The sequence below is a fragment of the Cupressus sempervirens genome, chromosome 4, assembly GCF_028749045.1.
Source record: "Cupressus sempervirens isolate cs-2001-9-10 chromosome 4, ASM2874904v1, whole genome shotgun sequence".
NCBI lineage: Eukaryota > Viridiplantae > Streptophyta > Pinopsida > Cupressales > Cupressaceae > Cupressus > Cupressus sempervirens.
In genome coordinates, this window is record NC_143121.1 from 834,244,234 (window position 1) to 834,254,612 (window position 10,379).

The 10,379-nt window shown below is 33.3% G+C and overlaps 1 protein-coding gene across 1 annotated transcript; it reads right to left on the bottom strand.

Moving 5' to 3' along the window:
* Positions 1 to 7,460: 7,460 nt before the first annotated feature.
* On the bottom strand, positions 7,461 to 9,999 carry LOC149563974 (F-box/kelch-repeat protein At1g80440-like). Its single transcript, XM_089828277.1, has 3 exons — positions 8,977 to 9,999; positions 8,839 to 8,871; positions 7,461 to 7,520 (listed from the first exon to the last, which is right to left on the bottom strand). The coding sequence occupies exons 1-3, from the start codon at positions 9,997 to 9,999 to the stop codon at positions 7,461 to 7,463; spliced, it is 1,116 nt and encodes a 371-aa protein (XP_089684403.1).
* Between the last annotated feature and the right edge of the window lie 380 nt (positions 10,000 to 10,379).

The following is a 10,379-nucleotide window of genomic DNA, read 5'->3' on the forward strand; positions in this document are numbered from 1 at the left end:
TCTAACTCTCTCTCATAGTGTTTACTTCATGCCCCACCCTCATCCCCTTGTCACACTTGATGACATGAAGAAATAGAAGTCTTTTTGGCCCTTTTTGTGAACATTTGTCTATAACATACTGAACTTTATCATCTTTTAGTATAAGTGTTTTGAACTTTTGATGTATAAATTATGGACATAGGGCATAAAAATGATAATGAGAATTATATCTAAAAAAGGGTTCATTTTGTGGTAAAAATATTTCTTCATGAATGCTTGATATGGGCAGATCTTCTTGCAGTCGAAGAGATTGGAAAAATTGTTAGTTGAATAATAAATGCCTTTTCTTTGTAAACTAATAAATGTAAATAAATATTTGTGGGAAGTCTTGTGTGTATTAAATGTTGATCGCAGGAATACAAGCTAAGCTGGAGTTAATAAAAAATAAACTGTGAAGGAATAGTGCTAAGGCATTGATGGTATTAATGAGAAGGATTATGACACTGTTGCAGCTAGAGACATGGAAGCAAAGTCAGAATGGACCTATTTTAATGAATAACAAAGAGGGACCTAATAAAGCTGCCAATCAAGGAAGCAAGCATCAAAGCAATCGGTTACACATGCAAAGCACGATACCTAGATTCCTAGAAGCTATTTAAAGTTAGATAAAAGAGTAGATCTACCATTTTCTATGATCTATATTTGTGGGGAATTTATGGGATAATTAATGTCTTTACAATTGCATGCTTGCAGGTTTAAGTTGTAACTGACTTTCCTTCACGAGGAAGTCATAATTATAGGAGTTTGTTGTTTTCCTTCCTTTTAAATAAGACCTCATCTGTATCTATGAGGTTAAGTAGTCAGTAGAAAAATAGAGTTAATAGACATCTTGTTATTTTTCCCAAGTTATTATAATATTGCATATTTGAATGAATACATGACTTTTATGAGTTTCTATACTTTTGTTTGAGTTGATCTTTTCCTTCATTCTTCCGTGGGAGCCCATGCGGAAGGTGGAGTTTACTTTAGTAAGTAGGAGTTACTTTCAATTTTCTAAGTTAAGATTAGAACTGTTGTTCTTGCAGCCACTACAAATAGAACCAGTCACTATTCCTGTAGCAGTAGGTGCATAGATGTATGGGTAAATAATTAGAATTCCCTTCCAAGTATTTGATAGTTGTCTTTCCTTTGGATAAACTAGATTTCCATAAATGGTTATTACATTCAAATTAGCAGTGACTTTTAGTGAAAATGAGAGCATATACTTTATAGACATCATCTCAAGTTCACGCTCTAGGATTGACATTTAATGAAGATCAGCATAGTACTTTGGTAGTAAGGGATGTCCAATCCTACAACTAAAAAGGTGTTATATTGATTAGACAACACTCTTTCACACATGTCCCCTTCTATAATTTACTCAATCATCCTTCTCTAAACACTTTCTCCCCCTCCACCCCCATCCTCTTAATGTAGACCTCCCCACTCTCTCTTCCCCCCTCTCACCATCTATTCCTCTTCATTACCATATAGCCCTATCCCATCTCTCTCTCTCTCTCTCTCTCTCTCTCTCTCTCTCTCTCTCTCTCTCTCTCTCTCTCTCTCTCTCTCTCTCTCATCTCATCATGTCTTATCTCTTTTGGACCCTAATTGTCATCCATCCCCTAATTTCCACATCTCTCTCTCTCTCTCTCTCTCTCTCTCTCACACACACACACACACACACACACACACACACACACACACACACACACACACACACACATCTCTGTTGGATACAATTATCCAATTATGTGTTTTCTTTGATGTTACACAAATTTCATACCAATTATATGTTAGCTCTTACCGAGCTCAATTGGTTAGCAAGGAGATTTATAGTGTCTACCAAGCAATTCTAGTCTTTACCTTTTGCAGACAGTGTCTACCAAGCTCACTCGGTCATCGAATCAGATTGTAGCAGAAGATAGTTGCTACCGAGCGCTCAAGGTTAGCGAAGGAAATATAGTTCTTATCGAGCTCACTCGACAAGCAAAGGATTTTGCAGAGTTTGTAGTGTTAACCAAGTTCTGTTGGTTTACTCAGGAAACTATTTTAGAAGTAGTATTTACCAAGCAGGGTCGGCCAGTGAAGGAATTTAATTATTTATGGTTTAATGCTTAATAGTTATTTCCAACTGACTATGGTAATAATTATAAGTGATTGTAACTTGTATTTGATCTGACTTGATAGTATATATAAGAGATCAAGTTGCGAATTTAAAAAAAAAAGATGGAATGAATTTGATGGGATATGAATGTGAAGGTGGACTGATTATTATAGAGTGAATTTGGACGAAGATCAAAGATCATTGAGGAGTAGCAAAGTGATATTTGATCAAGGAGGATCTGCAGAATAGAGATCTATAATCAGCAAATTCTATTGCATCATATTCAGGTCATTTCATTGTTGCTTTCTAACCATTGTAGTAGTGATTTCAAAATCTCTTAATAGAGTTAGCTTAACAACTATTTTGTAAATCCTCTAACAAGGTGATAGTTCAGTTGAATTGTTCTAAAGACCTCTAACAAGGCCACTCCTAACAAGGTGATTAAATCCTCTAACAAGGTCACACCTAGCAGTGTGTTTTGTAACCTTTACAAGGGTTGGCTCCTAATAGGGCTCACTTTAGAAGAGTGAAAATAAGTAGCTAGTTACATTGGTGGTTTTTTCCATATTGGGTTTCCATGTTAAATCCGGTGTCTCTAGTATTCATACTTTTAATTTTGTAACTGCAAATTATTTCATGCATATTATAAGTTAAAACATTCTTAGCACTTATCAAGTTACAAAATTTTTTGAATGTTTACCGAGTGACAATAGTAAACAATTTATTTGACATCTTAGGTATCTATGGGTTTGTTTTGTGGTAACTCTCTCTCTCTCTCTCTCTCTCTCTCTCTCTCTCCCTCCCTCCCAAATTCACCCCCCCATCACCATTTCCATCCATTCAATGCCCTAATTATTCTCTTTCTCTCTACCTAATATCTCTCCCCTTCGACATTGTCTCTTTCTACCTCATACCTTCCTACATTTCTCCCTTTGTCCTATTTCCAACCCTAGTTACCATATCCTCTCCTTTATTACCATTTATCTCTACATCATATGTCTACCTCCCTACCTCCTAAATCTCTTTAAGTCTTTCCTCTCCCCCCTCTTGTAATATCTTCCCCCTATTTACCCTCTATATCTTTCCCATATCTCTCACTCGTGTATCTTTATCTCTCAAAATCTCTCTTGCACATGTCTCTCACCATATTTCCTGTTATCTCACTCTCATGTCCCCTCCTCATATCTCTCTATCTCTCAAATTCTTTCTATATGTCTAACTTGTGTTTCTCATGGACCCCCATAGCCTCTATCATGTCTCCTACTACCTACTCTATTTGTCTCATGTATATTTATATCTCACTCTCTCTCATAGTGTTTACTTCATGCCTCACCCTCATCCCCTTGTCACACTCTCTTACACATGTCCCCTTCTATAATTTACCTTCTCATCCTTCTCTAGATGATTTCTCTCCCTCCACCCCACTCTTCATAGTGTAGACCCTCCCCACTCCATCTTTCCCCCACCCTCACACAAACCCACACCCACACCCACACATCCCTTTTGGAATTCAACTATATGCATATATTTTAAATTAATTTATAAAGCTTGATTTTATTTGTAAACTTAAACTTTTTTTAAAAGCTAACTTTATAACACTTTCTCGTAACAAATTTAACATTATTTTAGAACACTTTTTTGATTTTAGTTTTATATGTTTAACTTCATTAATTTAATATTTTCCTAAATTTATAAATTTCAACCTTACTTCAAAATTTGATATAGTCTCTAACATTTTGTTCTAATTTTCATCCATCCCTTAATTAGCACATCTCTCTCTCACTCTCTCTCTCTCTCTCTCTCTCTCTCTCCCTACCCCTCCCCTCCCCCTCCCTCCCTCCCTCCCTACATCACCATTTCCATCCATTCAATGCCCTAATTATTCTATCTCTACCTAATCTCTCTCCCCTTTGACATTGTCACTTTCTACCTCATACCTTCCTACATTTCTCCCTTTGTCCTATTGTCACCCTTACTTACCATATGCTCTCCTTTATTACCATTTATCTCTACATCATCTATCTCCCTCCCTGTCCCCTTAATCTCTTTAGCTCTCTCCTCTCCTTCCTCTCGCAATCTCTTCCCCCTATTTACCCTCTATATCTACCCCATATGTCTCACTCATGTATCTTTATCTCTCACAATCTCTCTTGCACATGTCTCTCACCATATTTCCTCTTATCTCACTCTCATGTCCCCTCCTCATATCTCTTTATCTCTCAGATTATTTCTATATGGCTACCTTGTATCTCTCATGGCCCCCCCACAACCTCTATCATGTGCCCTACTACCTGCTCTCTTCGTCTAATGTATTTTTATCTCCCATTCTCTCTCTAACTGTTTACTTCATGCCTCACCCTCATCCTCTTGTCACACTCTCTCTCACATGTCCCCTTCTATAATTCACCCGCCCTTCCTTCTTTACACTCTCTATTCCCCTCTAGCTTACTACTCATAATATAGACCCTCCCCACTCCCCCTCTCCCTCCTCTCTCTCTCACACACACACCCACACCCACATATCCCTTTTGAAATTTGACTATATGCATATATTTTGAATTAATTTATAAAGCTTGGTCTTATTTGTGAAGTTCAACTTTATTTTATAGCTAACTTTATAACACTTTTGAACATGTTTTTAATTTTTAAAATCTATAAATTTATAAATTTCAACCTTATTTTTAAATTTGATAGAATATCTAAAACTTGTTCTAATTTTTAAAATCTATTGTAATTTCATTATTTGTTATAATCTTAATTTTATTATTTAATTATTTTATCCAATTTTAGTCCAGCATTTCAGATAATACAATCACAATATCTAATATTGATCAGTGCAAAATGTATATTAAATTTTACTTGTGTTTATTTAAAATGAATGTTTTTAAAATGTTGAGGTGGAGGTACTCTAAATTTTAACCATAAGAACAAATGAAGCCATGATCGGACAGTGAGATAAGAATAAACATAAAAGAGAGCAAGAAAATAAATCAAATTATTCAAACTTCGGCTAGTGCCACTGTGGGATTCAATTAGTTTACTTTTGCTAATAATTGATTCAAATGAGTCAATATGGTGAGGCTCGGGAGATGTGAATGGAAGGAAAGAGGAGACGAGTGAATCCTGGTCGACGTACTCCAAATGCTGGAGTTGGAATAGAGAATGGAATAATCGGTTTTGAAATAGTTGATGGTAGTATAGATACCTCATCTTGTAGAAATATACTGTTTTTGTTTATGTCGACTCTGCTGCTTTTGCTTCATTTGATACTTCCATCTCTTCCACCGCCTCCACTCATTTTGATGGTGATTCCCATGTTCATATTGGGAGCGTTGTTCCTTCTCATGGCATCAATACCAACCGGTGCAGAATAATGGTTGGGATGTCATTGTAGTCTTCTCCGGCATTTAGTTAATCTAATGTATAATTTTTCTTTGGTAAACCTTAATGGACGCTTTTGTAAGGTGGTTACTAGTAGACAATACTAAGAGAAAGATGTTATTGTGTGTATATGATATATTTTCAATAATATTCTTACAATGGCCTTTGTATTTTCTAAATTATTAATGTGACAGTGGCACTAATGGGCATTCATTATCCTGTATCATATCATACAGCACAGCACACTGATAAATAATAGAGTACTGGTTATGGATTTATTTAGACAAAATTGTGACAAACTACTGTGTTACTTGCAGGCCTCAAGCATGGCTTTTAGTTTGTTTGCCCCGTCACCTAATTTAGCCAACTTATAATTATATTTCCGTTGCATTTAGTTTACTTGTATGGAAATTTTGGGTTATGCAATGAAGCATAAATAGCTATTTCGACTTATTTGCTGCTTGCTCAAAACTGTGGTAAAAGTTGATCAGCTGTAGTTTGAGTTTGTAGTGTTTGATCACAAGGACTCTCATTTCAGTATATGATATGATAGAATTCCCTGGCAAGATAACAAAATGAATGATATTTAGCAATGGTTCAACTTCTTCTTAAATTTGGTGCTCTGCTCACGGACAAATTTCTGTCGACTCACACAACAATGGGCTTTTGAAGGATATGCCAGTTGATAAAGCATTCCTGTATTCATTGGTATTGCATGTATGAAGTGATTTCTTTATTTCTATAACAATAATTTTTGTCAAGTCAGATTTGTAATTGTAGAGATATATAATGACTTTTTTTAACAATAATGTTAATTTGAACAGTCAGCACGTCAAATTTTTTAAAGTTTACATTGATGAATGCTTCTACTGTAGAAAGCCTCTCAGATTAACTAGCTATATATATTTATTTATTATACATATATAAAGAAAGTCAAAAAATACAATGACTTTAATTAAGATTTAATTTATATTTAAAAATATTTTCAATTATAAAATTAAAGTCTTATATCTCTCTTCTGTATATATTATATATTATATATATATATCTAGTAATTTATGTTTCTAATTCTTTATATTTTATATCTTTATCACAATACTTGACGAATCACAACTATACGATCGAAGCCATGGTGCCTGGCAAAAAATTCTTACAAAGCTTCGGAGAAATTTATGAAAGGACAATTTGTATGTTGGACGTACGGAGAAATCTATAACAGAATTGACGCACCAGAAATTTATATAGGAATTTCCATCATATTATTGACTCGCTTCATCTGCAGATTCTTCCATTCATTTTATTTGTAAACTAATTGTAACTTATCTGGAACATGGCGGGCTCTCTTGGAAAACGATTAATTTGAGTAGTCATTTCATCAGCAACGTAATGACTGTTGGTTTATATTTATTTTGACGAGTATCAAATAATTTTCTTTTTGCACTGTCGGATGTTTTTTTGAAGAGTATCAAATAATTTGCTTTTTAAAACTGTCAGATTATATGTAAAATATTACATATGACAACTGAGGAAATATAGAATTATATGTAGAAATTGAAACACTGCAAAAAGAGAGAAAACAAAGTACACAATAAAATAAACTAAAATACAATCTTTTATTCATTTCGTTCAATACATATTGTCTCTTTTAGAAAGGCTTAGAATATTGCTATGACACACTTTCTAGTGCAGCTTAATGAAATAATTATATGAAACACTTTTTAGTGCAGTTTAATGAAGCCTAGACGCTTTCTAGTATCTACAGTGAAAGCATTTATCAGTTCACATGTAGCTGGTTAAGTCAAGAGGCTTTCTACAGTGAAAGCATTTATCAATGTAAACTCTTACCACTTTCTAAAAATTTGACGTGTAGTTGACTGTTCAAATTGACATTATTGTTTAAAAAATATATTAGATATTTGTAGAGTTATAAATCTGATTTGACAAAAATAATTTGTTAAGCCGAGAGGCTTTCTACAGTGAATGCATTTATCAATGTAAATTGACGTGTAGCTGGCTGTTCAAATTGACATTATTGTTTAAAAAAATTATTAAATATCTGTAGTGTTACAAATCTGACTTGACAAAAAATATTTCAGGGTTACATGCCATACCAATGAATGCATGTAATGGAAAGGAAATTGTGTTAAAATGGTGACATATCATCTTCATATGCAATTATATAACTAGATCATTGTGCATGATGTGTTCAACTATTTTATCTATTTTTTTCATTTATTTCTAAGCTACCATTAGTTTTCATTTATTTCTATTCTACCATTAGTTTTGTCCAGATCTTAATTGGCTAATTCTTTCATGATCTTGGAAGAAAATTTCATGGTAAAATATTCATTTTCCAGATTTTAATTGACTTAGAAAACACAAAAATTAGTTGGTTTATAGAAAAATTTAAAATTTATTTGTAAATTAGAAGGGATTTTTCAAAAGTTACTAAAAAAAAATGTTTTATTTTTAATTTTTTTAACAATTAAGAAATCAAAATAAAATCACAAGCATACGTTTAATGTTAAAATAGTTTAATCTTAATAAGAAAATTAATAATGAATTTTTATTTATTTTTCCTTCTAATTGATAATATGTTTCTATATTTTATTAGAAACATCTAAATTTTATTTGAAAGAAATTAGAAACATCTTATTATTGAGAATATTAAAAAAACTTTAAAATATTTCTCTTATTACATAATTAGAAAAATAAATTATTTTTAAATTGATTGTAAAGTATTTCTTAGAAATTTAAAAATAAAGATTAGAGACAAATAATTTCTTAATATATTTAAGATTTTGGTATAAAATTATATTTTTAAATTTCTATTTATTTGTTAGGATTATTTCTATTCTTTTAAATGAATTAAGATAATGAGCTATTTATATTTTTAAACTTTACATATTTAAAATTAGATATCTCTCTACTTTACCAAAAAAAATCAATTAGATTTTTAGATATACTAGTATAATATTATTAAGTAACAATTAACTCTCAAAAGAACTTTATGAAAACTATACAGGATCAGTCCATGTAAAGCAGCAACGAACTGCATTAAGGTCACCACTGTGACTCGAACATCAGATTGTTAAATTTTATCAATTTACAGCTATATTTGATTTCACTCTAAGAAGTTCTGTTGACCTAGAACAGCTTCTCCCATTAATAATAAATAAAACAATAAATAACAAAACTATGAATAAAAAGCACTTAATATTAGAGCAATTTTTAGAAAAAACATGCATGCAGTGCATATAACATCGTCCATAGTTCCAAAAAACCTAAACTAAACTGCATGAAGTGCGAAATTCGAAAGTATGTAAAATTACTCGTAAACCCCGATCACGAAATGTGATTAAAAACTGTTAACAGAAAAAATCCCGCAAAATTAAATTCCGAAAATATTTTCGACAAAGCTGTGAAAAAACTAGTCCATAATCGAAATTAAAACGTCAAAGTTTTAAAACAGTAGCATGCGTCACACGCCCGTCAAGGCCGGATGGCGTCCGCAGCGGAATGCACTCGACTGCTCCACCGTTCTCATTTGGAGGTGAAATCATATAAAAATGTTCTCTTTTAGCGGGAATGACGTGACGTTTGTGCATAAAGAATTTATTACCAAGCCCTACAGCGAAGTTAACAAATATGCGCGAAGAAATAGGCGGTGGAAGAGTCCCTACAATGTGCAGCTTATTGTGAATATGGTCATATTCGATCATTTCCTTGGAAGAAAAGAAACATAAGCGCCCATGTGCAGTTACAAAAGGCGTGTAGTGCCTCAATTCATTCACCTCACATTCTATACGCTCTAATCTTTTCACTGTAGTTTCCCAGCTTCTGGAAGATGAATCAAAAATCAAAACGGATGACCAATCCGTTACATAAAACTTGCCGTCAACAAAACCACCTCTAGTCGCCCGCTTCATGGAGGCGTTCATGTCGGGGAGAGAATCCCATCTGTCCAACTCCACATTGTAAACGAAAGCGCTTCGGACTGGCGTAGGAAATCCGCTAAATCCCCCACACACATAAATGAGTCCGCCATGTTCGTCAGCTGCCGATGCAAATCCCGTCTGCCATTTTGGCAGTGTGGTGCCCTGCTGCCATTTGGAACGTGAAAAATCGAATAACCAAACACTATTTCCACTATTTTCCGGAGCCATGTCTGCAATAAAAAAAAGTCTTCTTTTTACGAAATGACAGTGATAATTGGGGCTATTTTGACCGGGAAAGGGTGGGAGGTTTTGACAGAAGTCGTTGTTGGGGTCATATACCGCTACTGTTCGCTGCAATTTGCCGTCTGTGTTCTTGAATCCTAACAAACAAACACGCTGTTCAGAAATCTTCAACCGTTTTCTCTCTGAATAAAATTGGGGGTTTTTCAAGACGGCGTTCCAGCTTTTGCAGACAAGGGCGATGTTGTGGTGAGACTTCAACTCCACTCTCACCAGACATTCCCATACAATTTCATCAGGGAGACGAGTAAACATTACTCATACTGCAAAAACTATTATACACACCACTTAAGTATTTTACGAATATTTCTACTATTTATACATGACAGATATATTCTATATAGATTAATTAATCTAAAATTGATAGATTTAAATATAAAACATTAGTAATTAAATATTTTAAATAGTAATTTAATTTCAAATTTTGAAATTAATTTGTTCTTACCCATTTTCAACATTGTTTTTTCTCTATTTATTTAGCTTGATTAGTTGTTATCAAATGCTACACACTTAATATTAGATTTAACATTGCATTAAACATCAATATCTTTTCTTAGTTTCTCATTATTTTTTAAGATATCAATAGCATTAATCGATAGTTTCTTTTCAAATTTGATTTTTTTTTACACAGACAC